Below are 21,917 nucleotides of genomic sequence, written 5' to 3'. Positions count from 1 at the left end.
GCATTTGACTCGCTTAACGAGCGTCAGTTTCCATCTCTTCACCGCTGATCATTTGTTGCTGCCGTGGCTCCGCTGTCCAGCAGTCCGAAGGCTGTGCAACCCTGCGCACTGACGGATACAGACAGACCACGAGGATCACAGGTGAATGATATCAATACTGTTTGTCTTGATGCTGTTTGGAGGATGCAGCTTTTTATTAATGCTTGTCAGTGTAATTTGCTTAGATGCTCAGGTTTCACAACCGCACAGTTTTTTTCTGGGAATGCACTGTCCTTTGATTTCTGTTGGAATTAGTGTGAGTAAAATTGCTGAAGATTTCACTCCCACATGCCAGCCCTAGAATTAAACTGCATCCATCACAAAAGCCTTTATATGTAAATTAGCTATTTGGGGAAAACTAATGAAGACTGTTGAGACTGGTGCACCTGTAGAGACTACATTGGTATTAGTCTAACTGAACGGTGGTGGTATTTGGATGTAAACAGGACTGAGGCAGTTCTAAGAAGCATCAGAGGGATTTCAGGGGCTGCACAAAGACTCAGCCTGCTTACACTCTCCAGAATGCATCCAGTCAACACAGGCTCCAACAGCAGAGTAGGCAGCCGAAAAACATACTATAGGCTACATATTCATCTTTTAATCAACTCATAGGGTCCAGCAAAATTGTTGGATGATGATCTTAAAAAAATCTAGTTTTCTGAATAGAGAGCTTCAAAGTTTTTGGTAATTGCATTTTAAAAAAGGATGACTATTATTATTATTATTAAATTTATGTTTGCTATTTTGACACAATATTTAGATTTATTCACATTTTTATTTAAATGGTACCAGGTCTCTGGGTGTGACAGAGGATCGTCTGTTTACTATCATCACCCCCTCTTAGGTTTGTTCCTGTGAAACATAAACACAATCCAGCTGATTTACACTCTCCTCCTTACAGCATTTCCTGCTACAGACTTCCCAGCAGGCTTTGAGCAAATTCTCACCTTGTTCCACCGCACATAATCTTAAGATTATATGACAGTTTTGCAAGGCCCGTTGGTTTTGCATTGCATGTTTAGAAAAACTTGCCTTTGATTTGGGTCACTCATAAGATTTACAGTCAGAGGATAAAATTCAATTAGGCAGCCCTGCAGCAATCTTTACTCACTGGCAGATGGCTTAATACTCTTGGATCCTGCCTTAGTGTCCCTTATTGCTCTAATTGGATTTCATCATTTCACACTGTTTATCCGTATAAAAATGAGTTTTAAAACGTGGCATCATTAATTCAATACTTTCTCAGCCCTGTCAGATCCAAGCCCACTAGCCACCGCTGTCTAAACATTTCACATCTCGTCCCCCATGATCTGCTTTGTCATAAATTGAAGTAGACCTCAAAGTAAATTGTTGCATCCCCCATGTGCTATCGATGGCATGTTGGGATGTTAGAACAGTGTAAGTAGGAGAATCTGTAATGTGAAATAAATTAAGTGCACACAGTGGCGAAGGCATATTGTCCGTATGAATTAATTCTTGCCCGAGGAAATGGTTTTCCTCTGAATGACATCCAGTTTGATTTCACAGAGTGACATCGTAGGAGTTTTATTCTCCAAGACAATATGAATGTGATGCTAGTTATGGAGGCTCACTGTCAGAACTACACATAGAACAATGGTAGTCTTAAACAGAAATCAAAACAAGCATGCTGAGCCCCTTTCTCTGTTGCTATCATTTTCTGCCACCATGAACTTAGAAGTTAGGAACAGTCAGATCAAATGTGTAATTAATCTTTTAAATACTGTTCTTAAGAACAAATGTGAATTAGACATAAACAAACAGAAAAAACATCTTAAATTCCTGGAGACAAGAGCCCTGTTTATAGCACTATTGCATGAGTGTAACAGCTATCAACCTCCCTGGACGAATCCTTCCCGAGTGACATCAGAGAACAAAGAGAGAGGCAGGTCAACCTGAGCACAACTTAACTGCTGCACCTTGTGTCATTGAAGTCTCACCAATTGAATCTATATGAATAACTGTATCATATTAGTCAAGCTAGAGCTAAAATTTCACTCTGAGTCCAGGTTGTTGTGTCAAGCCTTATGGGCCATATTCGCTCTGCTGGGTAATGAAAACGACAATAATTTATGAGTCATAAATCAATGTGATGGTGAGCATCATTGAACCGTGAACTAACAGCCAGGTTGGATTCCTGCTTGATTAATCATTGTTGCTGCACCTCAGTGGTCAAACCGGCTATGTTCAATAGCCTGAGATGTAAACAGAACTTTGGCCTTTGACAGAGGGATTTATATCTACATTGATGCTACTGACTGAACCGCTCCTGCTGGCAAACACTGAGGCTGATAACGAGTTCATTCTCTGTAGTGCAGGAAGCCACTGCAACGTTTAAATGTGAAAAGTGGAAACATCTTCAGTCCTCAATGGTAAAAGTAAAGGGCATGGCGGCATTTAAATTCCTATGCTATAATACATAACAAAATGTTATTGTGAGTTTAGCAATTTATGACAGGTAATTGTTTTTGCTGCATACTTTAAAAATAACATCTACTGTATTTGTGCTAATTTGTCTTTAGAGTGAAGAACAGGTCCTATTCTTATGTGTTTCAAGCCACTATGGGTCTGATGGGATTGCATTTAAACACTGAGTATCTTAAATATGACCTCAATTATGCGAAACAAAAAAATATATAATTATTTAATGTTTCCCACGGAAATGTGAATCTCAATTGAAACTTAGACTGACAAGTGCTTATTGGCTACATACAGCGTGATTGCCCTACATTTTATCTGAAATGATATCATTGCCTGGCAAAGATACGATATTTGCAGCATTAACCTGCGTTTTTTTTTTTTTCTCTCGACGTTTGCTTCAATATGAAATGTTTTTTCCCATTTTAATTTTTTTGTGACGTCATTTAGCTCAATATGTAGGACAGTCCCAACGAGTAGCTCTACCCTTTCCCAAACTGGCCTCGCACATTTGATGTGAGTGGCAATATAGGGAAATGGCATTGTTAAAAAGCAGTTTCTTTGTTTTTTTTGGGTGGGGAGGCAGTTTAATTAACCTATAAGACCTTGTAAACATAAATAAATTATAGATCACTGATTTAGCATGGTGCTGCAGCAGAAAAAGTGCTGTCAACTCCAATCAGATATGGAGCAGATGGAAATGGAAATCTGCTGTATTTGACCACGTTGAACAGCAGAAGTCTCTGAGTACCTGAACAGAAAAATTGTGTCATTATCTGTAAGTGACTTCTTCTTCTACTGCAGGTTTGTACTGACAACATCCACACCTCTGGTCTGACTGCTGACTGACTGTAATTGGCTGGGAGATTAGAAACTCTTTTTTTTTTTATTCCTGTTCTGCTCCTGTAAACACAATCATTGATAATATGCTCAGGGTTTTTTAAGTAATTCATGTATTAACATCTATATTTTGAATAACAAACCACGTCACTTGTCACAGCTTTGGATTGCATTAATGTATGAATAAAAATCAATTAAAGAAACAACATTAGATCCCATTTAAACATAATAGCCAAGCTAGGTGGAGGTCTTGGTTTTGTTATTATCAAAGCTGTTATCATGCATTCATGTTTTACTCCTGCAGGTTTCATACCTTTCCAGCCCATGACAGTGCAGAACGAAATACATGTTGTTACATTTTGAGAGAATTTAAAATGGACAGAATTTTCTAATAAGCCCTAAACATGTTTCTTTTTTTAATTTACCATTTTAGTCTGGACTTAAATGCCATATCTGCACTTTATGCCGCTTGGTAATTGCTTGGAACCTCACCTGTCAGTTGCAGAACAGATGTGGAAACAGGGAAACCACATGACCATTTAGCTCTGTGCAGTTAAAAAGATAAATGTTAAAATAAAAGACAAACATACACAGCTAATTTTCCAGCTTTAATAAGTGTTTGTTTTCTTGAGATAATTATTTGGACCTGACGAGGGTAAATTGTAGTGCTGTTTTTCTTGTTATTAAGTTGTTGTTTTTTTACTCTGAAGTGGGTGTTCAAAGGTGTCAGCGGAAATTAACTTGGTGATGTTAGCTCATATAAATCCTGATATTCTGCTGATTGATGGCTGCAACCCGAAATTATGAGGCTTGTCTGAGGATGGACCATGCGAGTTCACAGATGTGAAGATTTCATAAGCCTGACCGTGGCATCACTTTAACAGGAGCACTGTTAGTTAAAGTATGGGGTGACATCATCATCATCATTATCGTCATCATCATCATCGTCGTTGTTGTCACATCAGGTTATGTTCCTAAAATTTACTTTAGAGAACCATGGTTGCAGTTATCACAGGTTATGTGATCACTACACTCAAAATAGAATTTGTCCGTATAATAGTCCAAGCTTCCTTCCTATGCCGCAGGGATGTATAGACACTCACTCTATTTTTTTTGCCAGTTTAAAGTTGTTGTTTTTTCTTTTTTCTAGCAGGAATATATTTGCAAGTGTTCAAGTTAGAGCAGTGATGCAAACAAACACACAAACAGCAACAACCAAAAAACAAACATGTCTGCATGGCTGGGGGGCAAAGATAACTCAATGACCTTTCACTTAATGGCTCATATGCAGCAGTATAAATTTAAGAATTGTTTCCATCACTTGAACCAGGGGAGTGGCAAAAAAAAAAAAAAAGTTATCATAGTCATCATAAAAATGTTACAGGACCTACTGTAAACATAACGTTTTTGTGTCTTCAGTACAACCACATGATATGCTGTGTATCTGAGGATTAATGAGAGGTTTTTAAAGAATCAGACCTGGTATATTTCAAGATGGCATCAGAGATTTAATGAACGTAGCAAACTATCCAATTTGTAGTCAGAGTAAAGGTTGGAAACATTGAGTCTCTACTATTGTCTATTCTTTACAAATGCCATGAAAAGACAAAAAAACTGACAATGCTCACGTCTATCTCTCAGCACTTTTTCATTTCTCTATGCTGCGTGTGGCACTCAGCCCTGAGCCTATTTATTCCAGCTCAAGACGATCAATGAAATAGTAGTTTCTATTTTCAAGAAGGCTCTGTGTAAGTGTTACTCACACACAAAAATGACAGCATTTTTGGGGATTATTTTCAATAATAGATAATATATAATATATGTTAATAGATAAAGACACACTTGTTGCTAAAATGAACATTTACCTTTGCAGAAAATGAAAGGGGCATGTAACTCGCTGCAACTTCAGCCATTTGCTAGTTAGCAATACCTTCACTATGTGCTGTGTCGTGGAGGAATAACTGAGTGAAGGCTTGAGTCTATTTGTGCGTATGTTGTCTGGATAGGAACAGAAAATACTGTAGTACTGGTCAATTCAGTTGTCTCACGATGGTTGTCTTTTGTGCTTTTAAGTGTCTGTTTACACAACAGGCATTTTGATGCTATATCAGTGCTAAACTATACAGACAAATACAAACAACCTATCAAATGTACACAACAACCTTTGGCCTTTACAAACTAAAAGAGGGAGTCCTACAGCCTCTATGATACAACAATATCTGTACAAGCTTAAGTTGCCTTTGGTAACGCATATATATGACTGTAAATTGGATCAAGTTGTTGCTTTATTTGACTTTTTTATGGAATTCGTCAACAGTGAGGAAAATATAAGCCTATGACCAGCCTTGCCCTTTAAATATTTTGATGCTGTGGCTAGTTTGTGCCCAGTTGAAAACCAGCCTGAGGGTCACCAGAGTGCTCAGCCCTGACAGAGAGCACAGCAGCAGCAGCAGCAGCAGCAGCATTAACTGTGTGACAGCTAGTAACAGCTGTTAAGGTGGAGAGGTGAGGCTGAGCAAAACCAAATGAGGTCCTTTTACTAATGAGGCTTGGGCTCATCTTTCTCTCCCTCTCTTTCAGCTGCTGCAGCGTTATCGGTATGCACCTCGTTCTGCTTCCTCTCAGTTCTACAGCAGCTTCAAGGATTCTGCCTCTAACATAGCAATTCAGCTAAAACGCTGCTCAAATACCAGTCGTGCCAGCAGTCAATTTCAGGCTTTTTTCTAAGAATGGATCCGAATTCATGAATATCAAAATGCATGACTCAAAACATCTGGAGAGACTTTTGCTTCATTGTTAGAGTTTGATTGACTTGATGTGGCTGATTGTCCCAGCTCCATCCCTGCCCTTGTAGGCTTGTGTACAACCACATATCTAGATTTGCTTTTGGCTCATTTAACACTTAGTTTCTCTTCAATTCATGTTAAGCACTCCTAAAGTTCTGTTTTAAATTGGCTGTGTTCATTGAGGTTGACAAATTAATCAATATGGTGAACTGTTCTCAAACAAGCGCAGACAGGACATAGCAGTTAATTGTTGAGAGAGTCAATAATGAGTCATTTCAACCTCTTTCAAAATAAGCTATAAATGTCAACATGTCTGAAGTCTGTTATACGGAGCTCAGCCATGACACCAAACATTTGGTGATTTGGTGTTGGTAGGCCACAAAAGCAGGAAAGCATCATAGCAAGCATTTAAATTCCAAGATGCCGCAGTCAATGAAGTGAACACATGACAAAAAATAAAACATTGACTACAGCTTTTCAAAAAGGTGTCGTTTCTTCAATGTCTGCAGATGATCTCGTCGAGTTTACTCAACTTGAGCTGTTAAGTATTGACTTTGTACAATGCTGAAAGCTATAAAGAAAGTAATGTGCTTTTACTTTAGATTTGAACAAAACAAAGAGATATTTAGTGGCCTTTGTTTGGAGAAACCTTGGATCTGGCTTTATTTTGAAATTCATATGGCTACTTCTGTCAGCCTTAGTATATTCATCTTTCTACAGTGATGCTGATTATGTTCTATTTTCAAATCAATTTTTCCCTTTGAACAGATGAAATTTAAAAAAGTAGACATTGATCCTTATTCTTTGTTCCATAAGAGAAGCAAGAGCTTAAGAGTGTTAGATTCAGGTCTTTGCCCATTTTCCTCTTACTCTGTCACTGCTGGGACCGATTGATGCAGGGAGGTGCTACAGTATGAAGCAGTATTGATTTCCTAGTATGGCCCTTTTAATACTCCCTATTCTGATGATCCAATGTGCTGATCCTACAGGGTTGCTTTACACCCAGCAGGATGGGAAAGGGCTCTAAAGTCACCCAAATTTCTTGCACTGTTCTACTGGCTGAATGAAATAAACCCCACACCTGGGATGAAAAATTACAAAATACAGAGCACATAACCCCAGTTTAATTTTCTCTTTCCAGATGGACAGGCTCACACCTGAGATGTGAATTGTGTTATGTGAGCCAAGGTGTTTTCCCACCTCGCGGGTGGTGGGGTGAGATGCTGCACTACGTTGCCATGACAGCAGAAGTTTTCTTTGTTCTCGGGTTCCTGATGAGCAGCGCTCAGTGTAATCCTATAGCGACCTTACCAGCAAGCCGAGAACGTCTAGAAAGGGTGCTGACCCAAGCCAGGGAGGACAAACATCAGGACAAGCTGGCCCCTGAGGAGCTACTGGGATACAGCTCTCAGCAGCGGCTGGAGGAAATCAATGCCTTGGGACCCAACAGGACCGCCGCAAGCCGCACCAGGCTAAACCTCAACGGCCAGACACGAAAATCTAAGGGGGGGAAGCTTCAGGAGCTGTGGAGTGAACCAGACAGCCTGAATCAAATAGACGAGGGCCCCACCAGTGACGTCACCCTCTCCCTGGAGTCCATCGATGAGTACGCCTACCCAGACTACAGGGGGAAAGGATGCATGGATGAGAGCGGCTTTGTGTTCGCCATTGGGGAGCAGTTCACACCAGGCCCTTCGACATGCCCTTGCCTCTGCACAGACGAGGGCCCTATGTGCTCCAAGCCAGATTGTCCCAAGGTTCACCCTCGTTGCATTAAAGTGGACACTAGCCAATGCTGTCCGCAGTGCAAGGAGAAAAAGAACTACTGCGAGTTTCGGGGCAAGATCTACACTTCTCTAGAAGAGTTTAAGGTGAACCCATTAACTGCATTCACTCATTTTTGACATGCTCAAACAAAGAAGTGCTGACAGAACTCTCCGTGCTGTTCAATGGCGTTTATAACAGGAACTACACAGAAACTCGTTACCTTGCCTCGCAGCATGCAAGCGAGCAGGCAGGCAGATTTATAATGGCAAAGGTCAGCACTTGCCTTTTTTTCTTACACAATGCCTGAATATTACTGGAGGCTAGATTTAGCAATGCAGCTTCAGCAGAGTGTTTCCATATTCAGTTTGTTGATACACATCATAGAGTTACAGTTATGTTATATCTGCAGAGCATGCTGCTGCATTTAGGTGTTTATGAGGAGACACAGAGATACCTTTAATGTTTTATCTTTTGACTTTTCTGTGAAAGGTTTGGCTCAGGATTGCACCATAATCCTGATGTTACTGTTTTTTTATAAGTCGCGACATTTATCAGCTCCTAATGCTTCCCTTTATGTTTGTGAGTGTCTCAGCAGGAGGTTAAGGCTAATATGGGATTTTCTTCCTCTAACTCAGAGTGTTACTGACAGCTCTATGTCAAGTCTGGGCTGAGAAAAATCTAAAGACAGCTCTACTTTCACAAGCGGCATACGTCAGCCTTTGTTCCGTGTGGTGTGGAGTGGGGTGCTTTGAAACTAAGCAACAGGCACATTTTTATGCTTGATTGCTAAGTTCTGGGGCATTGTACTAAGTGCTGCCTCGTTCCATTTTTCACAGTGGAGTGCCATGCGGAGGCGCAAGCCCTCGCAATCTACAGCAATACTGGTAGAATTAACCTTTGCTCTCTTGTTAATACTAAAGCTATATGGCATAATACAACGACCGCTAAATTAAGCCTTTCACAGTCTATGTAGGACCTTAAGGTAATTCAAGCTAGATATATAAGCCCCCACATTAATTGCACGTGTTCTAATTCAAGACATACAGGAACGCTTGAATAACCAAGTCATCTAATGTTTCTGTTCACACACCACGAAAATTGGAAGCATCTTTTTGTCTCCCATTCCTATTGATTTCTCCATATCCCTTGATTGGATTGTGAAGTTCAATTGTCGACTCTGCTCTCCATAAACCAAGGCATTCATTGGCAATGAAGTTAAGATGGATGTCTTCCCTAAAGATATACCCTTGTGACATTGAATTCACACTGTTTTGAAAAAGCCAGACAGGCACAAGTATTTCTGTGTGTGCCTGTGTATGTGTTTGCTAGACAGAGATACTTGAAGTGAGATGATGGAAATAAAAGAGACGGACATTGGGACAAAGAAAAAGTTAGAGATAAAGATAGCAAGAAATGAATTAGAGGAGAATACTGCATTGGCGCTGTGTATGGGAATCTGTATGTGAATTGTTTATAAGAGTGTTAATTACTATTACCTTTTTCCCAGGTATCTCCATGTGAGAAGTGTCGATGTGAGCCTAGCGGAGAGGTGTTGTGCTCCGTGGCAGCCTGCCCTCAGACCGAGTGTGTGGATCCAGAGTACGAGCCGGATCAGTGCTGTCCCATCTGCAAGACTGGTGAGTGGAGCAACAACACTTTAATCCAATACAACCAGTCTCCTATTGGGGGCTGCTGGCTAGCTCCACACAGGCAAACTAGTGTCTAATCATCCTGCCCAAGGGCACCTCAACAAGGGTTATGATGGCAAGGTAGCACAACACTTTTTTCTGCTGACACAAAGCACGCAGCATGCTGCACTGCAGAGTCCAAGTCAGTTGTCATATCAGATGGCATATTGTAATGAGATCTATTTCAATGAAATCCTGCTAAAGATGAGGCAAATCAGAATGAGAGTTAAATTATTGCCAAGTAGGATTACACATAGAAGGATTTTGACTTTGTGTTTTGGTGCAGAACCAAAGAAAATGCACACCAACACAGAGAAGGCAGCCATCCACGGCGCCATTGCAGTGTGTTCTCTCTAATTGTTATGAGTCGTGAGCTGTTTTTGTGTAAAACACATGCATGTGTCATTTTTAGTACTAAGTTCATATTATAACTCAGCTGATATGACGGAAGCACTAGCATATGTTCCGAATCATCTCGTAGGAGATTTAAGATTTTCTGATTCTGTTGGTATGAGAGCATTGGCCCGTCTGAGAAGAAGGAACTCTGCAGCTCAGAGTCGATTATCTGAAGTTGTTTCAGATGATTCCAGACAGCATGTCCTAGATTATGTCCCCTTGTTTTCTTGGTGTGACTCTAATGCAACATGGCAATGTCAGCAACATTGCTTCCTTCAGCAAAAAGAATGATGACTTGCGATATGTATCTTTGACTTAGAATCTTGAAGTGGTGCAGCCTGTCTGCTATAAAGAGCAAGCAATCTGCATGAAGAAAAAATCCCTGTTATAGAGACAACATACACACCATGCATGTTCTCTCTTTTTTTTACAAATAAAAATGCTTTGTCTGTATGAGCCACTCGAGACACCAGGACTGCTAATATCATTTCTGAGTTAAACTGCATGTTTTCATTCTTGAGTTAAAGCTTTTATTCGGCTTGTTGGCACTGAGCGTTTACACATTAAATGGTGAACACAAGGGAGTTACAAAAAACAGGCCAAGCTAGTGAAATAAACATAAACATGTGTCTTTCATTATCCTCAAAGGAGACATGCAAAAAATACGTCAAGAGGAATAATTTAACTGGATAAATAAACAAACGTATTCAGACCATGGCTTCCATCTCGGCTCATTATAATTGCACCAACATGTATCACGGATCATTTTAGACTCATTAGATATTATAGACATAAGCATTTGCATGTAATGAATGTTCATGACTAGTTATCAATCAGAGGTTGTCCCACTCAAATTAAAAGCCTGTCTCACAACCTCCTGAGATAAGGAGCTGAAAACATTGGTAGTCATGGAGCGTTACTCAATCTATTAATATTTGCCTGCTGTAATCTTTGGGAATACATGTTGGTCCGTTGTTCCCCTTTTTTCTGCTGTTCACCCACTTTTTATATATGCACATATTGATCATGCTGAGAGTGCTTTGAGCAGAGTTTGGGCAGTGCTCCATGTTTTCCCTTGTGAAATGCCCAGTTGATTTGCTGGGTTGTGTTCGCAGGCACATCAGTCTGGGAGACAGCTGTAGATACAGTTCAGTATGTGCAGAGATGTGGCCAACTAAAGGGAGCGTGTATATATATTCAAAAGTCCCACCAAATCCACATGCTCGTTCAGCCGACAAGGATTTTCGGTTTTGAGATGGAATCAGCCCCTATTACCATAAGATTACCACACATTACCATTCAATAAACAGAGCTCACTATGTCTTAGATACAAACAAAACTCAATTTACCCTGTCACAGTCTGTATTAAAATTACTTTTTCTTTTATTCTATTGGGATTCTCTGATTAAAGGGGCACTAAGCAGATTTTACGCTTTGAGTCCAGTTTACTCATCATGAGCAGTTCTGTTCAGCCTTGGAAAACATTGTATAATGTGTTCTGGGGCACTGAAGGAGCTCTCTAAACCTGCCCTGTTGAAATATGTGGGCCGTTGCCGTGATTCTATAACCAGGGTTTAATGCGCTTGCAAAGTGTAGCCGTTGGTTATGGAGGCCTGTAACCCAAAATTTCATTTTTTTCTTTCAATGATATCCTCAATGTTCCTAATCAGGAGGGTCTGGAATAATGTAGAAATGCTAAAAGATTATGTCATGCTCATTAGTTTGAATTATTTAATTTGATATTTTTCTAAGTTGGCAGACATGGCAGATGGCTCAAAGTACCACAATATCCATTTATTTATTTCTAAATTATACCAAAATGAAAATGAAAATGGTCAATGTAATAACCTTTTGCCTTCATGAAATGCACTTTGGCAGTTGTACACTTTTATGTACACAGTTTCCTTAATATGGAAGAACTAGATTCTTCTCACACAGTTTTTTATCTTTTACTCTGATGATTCTGTCAGGATAGTTTCATGTCCAACCAAACCAACTGTCAGTCACCTAACATCACTTAAACATACAATGTAGCGGACTACTTTGCCTCTTCTACTATGAGTTTGACCATTCTTAAAAAAAAATGTCCTTGTTGAGTCCCATAAATGTGTTGAAGCAAAATGCTAAACTGTCCCTACATCAGGCAACCCCTATCAGCTCTTTCCCACACATGTTCAGTGTAATAGGTATAAGGAGCACAGCGGTCTTGTGAAGATCCAGAAATAGCCTTTAGCAGCATTTATATATCATGTGTGCAGCAGTCAGGCTAAAGTGTTTTAGCCTACAGCAGTTGAGCTTTTAATGCTAAAGATTCATATATTTTTTTAGGTCTATGACAATTGTATGTTCGTACTCATTTCTCTTCCGGATGTTGGTGTTTTCACATATTCCAGGTAGCTGTGAATACCAGAGCTCAAACTGTTAATTAAGCAGATTGGATTATCGTTGTATCAGTATGTTTTTAGCAACCTTTTATTTGACAGGGAATATTTCTAGCTCTGATTTGATTAACAGAGCTGCTGGGGTTGTTACCATGTAAACAGGAGGTGTTAACATTCTGCTAAATCACCAAACACCTTTGTTAGAGTCAGACTCTGCAGACTGCTGCTCACATGCGACCTACTGGGTGAAATGCAGGTCTCTGACAGGGAATAATCCTTCAAAAACAAGTCTCTCTGAAGACATATTCTCACACATTTAATTTGCATTGCAGTTCATTTCACGCTAGACTTGACACCATAAAGTATACATAACATACAAAATGTTAAAATTAATTACATAGGGGAAACCTTGCTTAATAATTGTTAGATCTATTAATCAGATATAAATAGGAGTAAATGAGCCGTCACTCTAAATAACACCACTGATCATTGGATCATTGATTGTCAACTCCCATCTCGCCACTGTAGATCATGCTGCACTCAATACAAGACAGCGCTGCAGTGGTATCTCCATGATGAAATACTGATGATGTAAAATAAGGTTATTGGAGGTCCTCAGAGAGTTGCCGTTCAGGTGGTGTTGTTTGTCTTATCTACAGATGTTGTAGACAGATGTTAAGACCTCTCAGGAACTCTGCTGCATCAGTAGTGTCACATCAAAGCTCAGCTCATTAATGGGAAATAATTAAATACTCATCCAGATGTTTAACGCCAGGAAAGAAAACAGTTATCAAGTTTAAAAGTGTATATCTAAATAGCTAAATAAAAAGGAGAGGAAACAGAACAAATGAGAAATCAGATTCAATTTCTTTTTCAACAAGTCATCTTTGTGGTCTTTTAGCCCGTGTTACCAGCTAACAGCCTCTCTCCTCTTAACCATTTTCCTAACTATTGATATAAATCACAATAAAGTTTTTCAGTGTTTGATATGTTCATCAAATATGCACGGGCATTATCTTGGCCTTTTCAGGCATGCTCAATCAATGCTTATGGCAGAGCACCCCGTCTCAGATGTGTTATTCAGCCTGTATGCAAGGAGACACTTGGGGAAGAGCCAGGGGAGGAAGATGAAAGTGAGAGGTATCGCTTACATCCACCCCAGACAGTTGTTCATGAATATCAAAGAACAGCTGTGAATGGAGGCAGGTTCTCATCATTTTTTACTCATTATCTCAAAGCACTGGAACACATTGCAATTAAATGGTGTCATACCCTGGAAAGTTTGTCACCACCATTCACACGCCGACAGAAAGTTTAATTAAACAAAATTGATTATTTCAAAGAACACCTAGTCAATAGAAGTCAAAGAGGGAAAATGTGTTATCTGTATTTTACAATTTTTTTCTGCTGAAGAGTTACTTTCGTATTCTAACATACGGCTTTAACGGCCTGGAAGTGTTGGTTGTAAATTCTAAGCCAAATGTTTCCTCTCCAGCAGCATCTACTTTTGAAGAATGCTTTAAGAAAAAAATCATTGCAGAAGAAGCATCTCTCATTGGCACCTCGGCCGTTGCTTCCTCCCTCTTGTCCTATGCTCTTGCAGGGTATCGCCTTGGCAACGCATGAGGAAACAAGTGGTGCTCTTCAAGACGCAGACATTAGGGTCAACACTAATCTGGGGGGGATGTGATAAACAGTCTGAACCCCAGCCAAAATCTCTTCAAATAGGGAAACACAAGACATGGTAGCCTGGTTGCCAAGAGGGATAGAGACTCAATTAAATTAGGAAAGGCATGATTCATAAAGGGCCTTTTAAGATGTGGCAGGTTTTATAAAGAGCACATAAAAAATAACGAGTGTAAGGGAAGTTGTTAGATATAAGTGTTGTGGTTTGACCATTTGAAGCATCCTCCATCTCATCACTGACAACACACACACACACACACACACACACACACACACACACACACACACACACGCAAACACACACACACACATACACACACATACACACACACACGCAATATTGTAACAAACAAAGCAAGTTAATAAATGCATGTTGGTTGAGACCTGCATGCCTTAGTTACTGTTGCTACCCCTGTTAAGCTTTCTGTTTACTTGACACGTAGTTACAATGAGAATGGTGGTATATAAACCATTGAATTAACAGTCATTTTTAAAACAATTGAAAAGTCAGTATAGGCTGGGTCCTCATTCCTGGTTCATGACTGTGGATTTTGTGGCTTTTGTTGGCAATGACAAAAAGTACATTATGAGTGCCCCTGATAGCTGAGGCTTAAGCTGCATGTCCTAAACAAAAAAACACATCATTGCAAGATTATGCCTTAATGTTAGCATAGTTTGCTTCACTTTCAGAGGGAAAAGAATTTAAGGATCTCATACAAATACATCTGGAGAAATCCAAAGACAGGCTCATAAGATTTCACAGCAAGGTGTCAGTAATGCTTCTTTTTAAAAGAAATAAGTTACTGATGATGACCAAACGGTAATCAGATAAAGGTGTCTCTTTTCACATGTTACGTAATGACTGTTCGCCATGATGGAAACAATTTTAAAGATATGCTGATTCCATTTTTAAATAATTTGGACAGGAGGACTTTTTTGTAATATAATATATTCACAAAAGGTTGAAATTATTTTTTTCCCCCAATTTTTTACCCTTTGGTTAATTTGTTCCTCACAAAGCAATATTTTATTATCAAAAGGCCATTTCCATTACTGGGCTTTGGACTTATGTTTACAATAGAGAAAGGTCACTATAATGAAGGTAATGATTAGTCAGATTATGTCTTAATAATTAGAGTAATGTTGAGCCCCTGAGTGGTCACATTGTTTGATGTTATTTTCTGTTTCCTTCTGAATAAAAGCCTTTGTTCATGTCACTCCCTAATATATTTGTACAATAATGGAGCGTCACGAAAAAAAATGAAAAGATCTTCCAGGCTGATGTCAGAGCTTTTATCTATACTATTTATGCAGTAAATGAAGGTCTTCCTGTAAAGTCTCTTACCTGGACCCCGCTGTGATTTCTGGCCAGGGTTTGTGGAGCCATGTCTGTGAAGGACATTTGTAGTGACAGCCATGCTACTTGTGTGCAGCTGGGTTGCTCAGCCACAAAGACTATCAGTAGGCACAGTTGCTGGGGACAACATATGCAAACAAACATTCACATGAGGTGGCACTATATAAATATAAATAACTCAAACGCGCTGTCTGCAGCTTTAATGTGAGGTGGTTCATATTTAAAAGTCCAAATCTGTTTTGCACAGCACCTCTTTAAGAAATTATTCATATTGTTATAGTCTCTCCCAGCAAAGTGTCTCCACCTCCTGTCTTTACAAAGCAAGGCCATTTTTATTCTGCATTTATAATGCAAATGTACTCAAGAAATGCATTAAGATGAAAGATTCCTGCTATTCTTTTCTTTCCATTTCCCTATAATGGAGCTCTGCAGGTTTGTAAGATTTCTGAATTAAGGGGTGTGATGATCTAGATGTGTCCTCATTTCCCTGTCCATTTCCAGGCTCTGCTACAGAGCCAAAAGCCACAGGTGCTAATGGCTATCTTTTTCACACGCTGTCCATGCCAACTTTAAGCGTGCTGTAGTGACAGTTTTGGTCCAACTGTTCATGCACATGCACAGCCCATTTGTCGGTGCTTCTTTGGGTGTCATTGAAAAGCTCTTGTGAAGCCTGATGTGCCTATAAAAATCTCTTTCAGCCATACAGAGTGAGAGGCAGACAAAGATAGAGAGTGACGGAGAGAAGGGGATATGTTATGTTAATAAAGCAATGACAAAAAGGTGGGTGTTATATGAATGGCAGAATAATAGGTTGACAGCAATGAGTAAGCACGCTGGAGCCGAGTCCATGCATTAATTAACACAAATGAGTGTCATGCTACTGCGAAATGACTGGCTGACAGGTCGTGGTTTAATCCCAGCTCCAAGGGGAAATACTTTCCATTTATTTTGTAAAGTGCATGATTATTTTTTGCATTTTTCTCTCTAAGGATATCCTTGACATATACGTCTTTTGTTTGAGATGCTGTGTTCTAAATGCTGCTAATGATGATGAATCAGTAGCGACAGCAGCCGGGGCCACAGGATGAGTTGTTATTCAGATAGGGTGTGTGCGTGTTCATCTGAAGACTTATAAATGTGTTAGGGTTGACATTTTGACAGGCCTCGGCAAACTGTTCACATTGATTGATGTGCCAACACGCTCCTCCTGGATGCCGACATCCAATGAAACGAGGAGGCTGCAGCTGAAAGACTCCTTATTTATCAGCATCTTAATTATACAACAATGGAGGTGGCTCAAGACCTTGTTAGTCTAAGGGAAATAGCCATTGTTATGCTATACCTGATGTTGTGGAAGCAATTCCCACAGTGTTTATATTGTGGCGTGCAGCTTGGGAGATAATGGATGATTTATGAACAGTTTTTTCGAGCCACTGGTTGAGGACAGAAGCACTTTCGCTCAACAAAAGCCTCTGCATCACAGTACCAAAGTGAGACTGTAGGTGACACAAGAAGGACATTTTTGTTTTGTATTATGGGTCTGTCAAGATGATTTTTTTGTACATGAAATGTTGGTTGATAGATGGTGGCACCACAATAAGCCGGGCTTCTGTAGTAGTCTTCGGCAACTACCAGGGCTCAGTTCTTTAGAAATACCTTGAACATTAAAATTTCCATTAGTGAGATTCAGTTTCATCCTCAGTAATGAAAAAGAGCAGTCCCTTGGGGTGCACCAGAGAACTATATTAAAGCACTGAGTAACAGTGCTTAATTTGTTTTTTATGCACAAATCCCACTGTGTGCATTTCAACCTTGAAGTTACATTTGGAGGATGGCCGCACTCAGCAACATTTATGTGGAACTAAATACCATTAAATACCTCTAATGTTCACATTAAAAACATGAATTAAATGTGCAAGTTTTTAAGAAATATTACTGGGATTAAACATCCGAGTGCCAGAACAAGATGGTGAAAGAGATAATGGTGTGAATCCACACTTTAAGAATACTATGTAATCACTGTCATCCCAGGGTGCATCTCTTTCCTGATAGACAATGAATGAAAATTCTTCTCTACATCAACCATGTGGTTGACCACTCAGTGGTCTGAAGAGGATGGTGATGATGATCAAATCGAAAAACTCTTTTGAGATGCAGATAAAAAGCCGATTAATGTTAATGGCAGATGAGGGAAAATGTCTGCAACTGCAAACTCCACCTTTGAGAGGATCCTAGTATTTATATTCAGAAAGTTAAGTGTGATCAGCATGGATTCCATTCTGAACATAATCCTGTCAGAGATGGCCACTGACACCAGCAGAAAGTGATCGTTGTGTATCCATTATTTTTCCGCGCCTCCTACGACACTATTTTATGGGAAAACTGAATGAAAGCCCAGATGTGAGAATCCATTTTCCACTGAGAGAAATGAAATGAAGGGCAGTGCATGTGGTCTCTGGTGTTTATTCTTCTCTCCGACTGACTGCATTAACTGACTTGGACGTCATGGAGCTATCTTAAAGAAACAATGTAAGATGACTAACTGCAGTGAACTCCATGTGGAAATGTGGTTATTGCAACAGATATGGCGTCTAAAAGTAGAAAGGAAAACAATAACTGAAGTCCTGTCCTACTTTCAAAGTTGTGTCCCATTGGCCTTCATTCCACATTGTGTTTGCACATGGAGGGTTTTCTTTCATCAGTCTTTGTGGAAAGCTGAAATATGAGCTGGGGCAATTCTGCTTGCATTCCTTTATTCACTATATTTTTATGTATCTAAATCACTATCTGTATGAGATATTAAAATTTAAGCACCTACTTCAGCTAAAGTCTTAAACTCAACTCGAAATAATTACTAAAAGGAACAATGAAATTATGAGGTACTCAGATATAGGCAAAAGTGGGAGTAGATATTTAACAACACAGAGGAATGAAGGCTTTGAAACTCCCTCTTGAATGTGGCCCATGTGCTCTGGTTAATGGCAATAGAAAGAGACATAGGTTTTAGAGCATTCAGGTTTGGTGATAGCTGAAGTTAAGTAGTAGTTTTTCTGCTATCAAACTAAGTGATGGTAAATCTATAGTTGAAGAAACAATCTGGGCACAGATGTTGGTTGTGACAAAGGTTATGAGATGTACATATAGGAGTTTCCTCAAGCATTTAATGAGTGTGAAATAAAACTCTTTCAGTCAGGGTCAACCCATATCCACAATAACCTAAATAGATATCAGCATATCAGGATAGATATCAGCTAAAAACCAAGCACGGTTCTCACAATTTTAGGTTATTGTATTTCAAAAATCACCTGCGTCCAGGGTGTCTGTGAATGCATCGAATTTCTGATTGCGATTCTTTGAACAGCGCAGAGGAATATGACTTTCAATTGTGTTCAGTCCTTAAACAGCATTTGTACATTGAACAGTGTCCTTGGTGGGCCTAGTAGTAGAAAAATAACAGAGTGACCTCAATGACAGTTCTTTCTTTCTTTCTGACTCCAACAGCAGCATAAGAATGCCCTTTTTCTGGTCTCTATATCTGAAGATCGATTAAGATTTTGAACAATGAAATATTAACTGAACTTTAAGCAAGTTCCTGTTTGACTACAATTCCCAAACAACATATCAATTCACAGGAGCAGAGCAAGTCGTGTATTTTAACAGTTCAGCCTTCCCTCGATTATGGTGCTGACATGGTGCTGAAAACAGAAAAAAGCACTTTAAAAATGTAGAAGGCAAATTTGAGATGTCATTTGAAAATGTATTATTTATTCTTTTTTCTATATTGCTCTACATTTACTGTTTTTGTCTTACAACCTACAGGGCCAAATTGCTACGCGGACACAGCAGTGATACCGGCCGGCCGAGAGGTGAAGATTGATGAGTGCACAATCTGCTACTGCACATACGAGGAGGGCACATGGCAAATCGAGCGTCAGGCCACCTGCAGTAAGAACGAGTGCCAGCGGAGCTAGAGACTGGCAGCGCGAGAGGGGACATTGGCACACAACACCAGCGCCAATCTGCATGTAAACTCTCTGGCCTTTCACCCATCATCGGACATCAGGGTGGACAGCAGACCTGGAGCATTTCAACGTTTATAGTCACTTCTCTATTATGAAAAAAATACTTTTTTGAAAGTTTATAATCCACACACAGAATATCTATTTATCTATGTATTAAATTATTTATGAACATATACGGATATAGGACTCATTAATGCTGAACTAGTGAAAAAGTATTTTTTATAGTCTCTGTATTTTAATAAGCAATGTATTGGACCAGAGGTCAATTATACAACAGAATGTATAGAACACACACAGCTGTCTTTGGAGGTGAATGCCTCAATGTCTCAAACATGTGGTGTCATCTGACAAATCATGACATCTGTCCCTCTTACACCAAAGTGCAGACTACAGTGCACTGCAGTGTGTGATCAATCGAGGAAAATGGGTACAAATTTGCTGTGTAGGAATATAGTGAGGAGTTAAAACAATGACGAGAAAAAAGGGAGAAATTCAAGAAGACTTGACTGTTTCCTGATTTCTTTTATCTTTTGGATGTTGAAATGTGTTTTAATTTGAAAGTGCTTTTTTGTATTTCTCTTAGTACTGTATGTTTATGTTTTAAATAAATGCCAATCTGTGCTCTGTAAATGCTCAAATTGTACTTTTCAGCTCTAGGCCTACATGTTTAGTCTTTGCTGGAAAAAAAAGGTGATTTACATTGACTGACTTCCAATGGAATAAAATGTTCACAATTTGAAACAACAAACGGCAGTGAGATGAGATTATCAACCTAATGTCTTCCAATTATGCATTTCTGCAAACTTTATGTTACAAACTTGAACAAACCAGCCCTTAAGATGTAAGCGTGTCTCTGTTCCAGGATGAGAACTGTTTGTGTGAAAGCAGTGGGTAAATATTTAATGAGTTGTCAAGATGATATTTAGATGTTTAGTTATGCCGCAGTTTCATTTTATATGGCTGAAAGCATCACAATATCAGCAAGAGAGGATGGAAGTGAGATTACTCAAAGATGCCCTTTTTAAACTCCATTAATAAAGGGGCAGGCTGGACACTCCAACGTTATTGATCCCAAATCTGGTTGGTCCCAAAATTAAGAAACTGAAAGGTCAGACGACTTTCAGATAATATTTTGTTGTCTTTATTTTCACTTTGTTGATGAGGAGAAATAAATTCATGCAGTAATAAATACCCATGTTGCAGGTCAAAATGATGTTAATTAATTTAAGTGCAGGTTATGAACACTGAAGGGTATGCTGTGATAAATAGGTGCAAATGTTGGGTTGCTGTTTTTGTCCTGTATTTTTTTTGTTGAATTTGCAGCACAGCACTGTGTCACTCTTTGCAATGTGCTTGCCACTCCGCAACACTCTTTAAACAAGGGGTTGCCAGACAACGTTGTTGCATCTCCAGCAGAGAGACGTGCCTGTCAGCCAGCCGGCAGGATCGAGGTAAATAAGCCTAAATGCATGTACATGCTACGTGACAGGCTTCTGTCAGAGCAGCAGGGGTGCAGTGGCAAAGATCTATTAAGGTTTCTGGCCAGCCTTAACTCCTCTGTTTCTATGAATGTTAGGCTCCTCTCGAGCCACACACGATGTTCTCGAGGAAAACAGGACTTGTGCTTCTGCATACAAGTAGTTCATGATAGTTTAGGATGTGGGATTTTTCTCTCCTATCCACCAATCCTCTCTTATAATAGGAAGTGCTCATTTTAATGTGTCTGGTTCTCCCTCCTCAGTTTTTTTTTCTATATAGAGGAATTACTGCTGCGCCCTCTCTATTCTTTCATTTTACAAGATAATACTCCCTCATGCACAATTGCCCAAGCAGCTTTCCTGCTGTGTATCAGCCAGTAAAGTAATGACTCTGACCATGGATGTTATCCAATCCCCCTATCTGCTCAGTCCAGGTCATTAACGTTAACAATTGGCTTTAGATCAGTTCATATTTTAACAGTTATTCAAGATCAGAAAGAGAGAAAAAGAAAGAAAGTCGTGATTAAGACTGACTTTAGAGTCTACTCATCAGAAATGAGGCTGGTCTTTTACTTTGAAATAAAATTCCCAGAGTAGTGCGCATCTAAACTTCTTCAAAGACAGGCCATTAATTGGACACATCTGTTGGAGAAACCCATAAGAGATTAGCCTAGTCTCCCAAATGCTGTTACTAAGTAATTAGGCTTCTGTCCTGTTCTGGACAATGCACAGCGCTGCACTGAGACAAGATGTTCTCATATTACAGAAGGTGATGAAATTCATTATTCATTTAAAGCTATTGGCCAGCTCTGTAATTTGAAATTAAAGCTTCATAAATTTGTAGAAAGCCACAGCGCCAGTCAACATAAAAAGCTGAGAGCTTTTTCTTCCACAATAAGAAGTTTCATAACAAGACTTTTAATTTTTTAACTGCCAAATATAAATAAATAATTTTATTTATTTAAATATAACTAATGACTCTTAATAACATGTTGTGAAATGTGACCTCAAAATGACTAAACTTAGCTCAAGTTTATTACA

The 21,917-nt window shown here is 39.4% G+C and overlaps 1 protein-coding gene across 2 annotated transcripts; it reads left to right on the top strand.

Moving 5' to 3' along the window:
- The first annotated feature begins 50 nt into the window (after window positions 1–50).
- On the top strand, window positions 51–20,122 carry vwc2 (von Willebrand factor C domain containing 2). 2 transcript variants are annotated; one of them, XM_069659001.1, is made up of 4 exons: window positions 51–141; window positions 7,243–7,972; window positions 9,376–9,505; window positions 19,196–20,122. In XM_069659001.1, the coding sequence occupies exons 2-4, from the start codon at window positions 7,322–7,324 to the stop codon at window positions 19,345–19,347; spliced, it is 933 nt and encodes a 310-aa protein (XP_069515102.1). In that variant the 5' UTR covers window positions 51–141; window positions 7,243–7,321; the 3' UTR covers window positions 19,348–20,122. The 2 variants fall into 2 exon arrangements, with proteins under 2 accessions (XP_069515102.1, XP_069515103.1); XM_069659002.1 differs by lacking the exon at window positions 51–141 and having other exon boundaries at window positions 7,124–7,972.
- Window positions 20,123–21,917: the final 1,795 nt, after the last annotated feature.

Source organism: Semicossyphus pulcher, unplaced genomic scaffold (genome assembly GCF_022749685.1).
Source record: "Semicossyphus pulcher isolate SPU_LCO1_2020_fin unplaced genomic scaffold, fSemPul1.0.p SCAF_12, whole genome shotgun sequence".
In the NCBI taxonomy this organism is placed as follows: domain Eukaryota; kingdom Metazoa; phylum Chordata; class Actinopteri; order Labriformes; family Labridae; genus Semicossyphus; species Semicossyphus pulcher.
This window is presented reverse-complemented; position numbering and strand designations above follow the sequence as displayed.

Coding starts and splice junctions, on each gene's coding strand:
- vwc2 (XM_069659001.1), top strand. CDS start 7,322: ATGCTGCACTACGTTGCCATGACAGCAGAAGTTTTCTTTGTTCTCGGG. Junction 7,973..9,375: donor CTTCTCTAGAAGAGTTTAAG/GTGAACCCATTA, acceptor CCTTTTTCCCAG/GTATCTCCATGTGAGAAGTG. Junction 9,506..19,195: donor CTGTCCCATCTGCAAGACTG/GTGAGTGGAGCA, acceptor TACAACCTACAG/GGCCAAATTGCTACGCGGAC.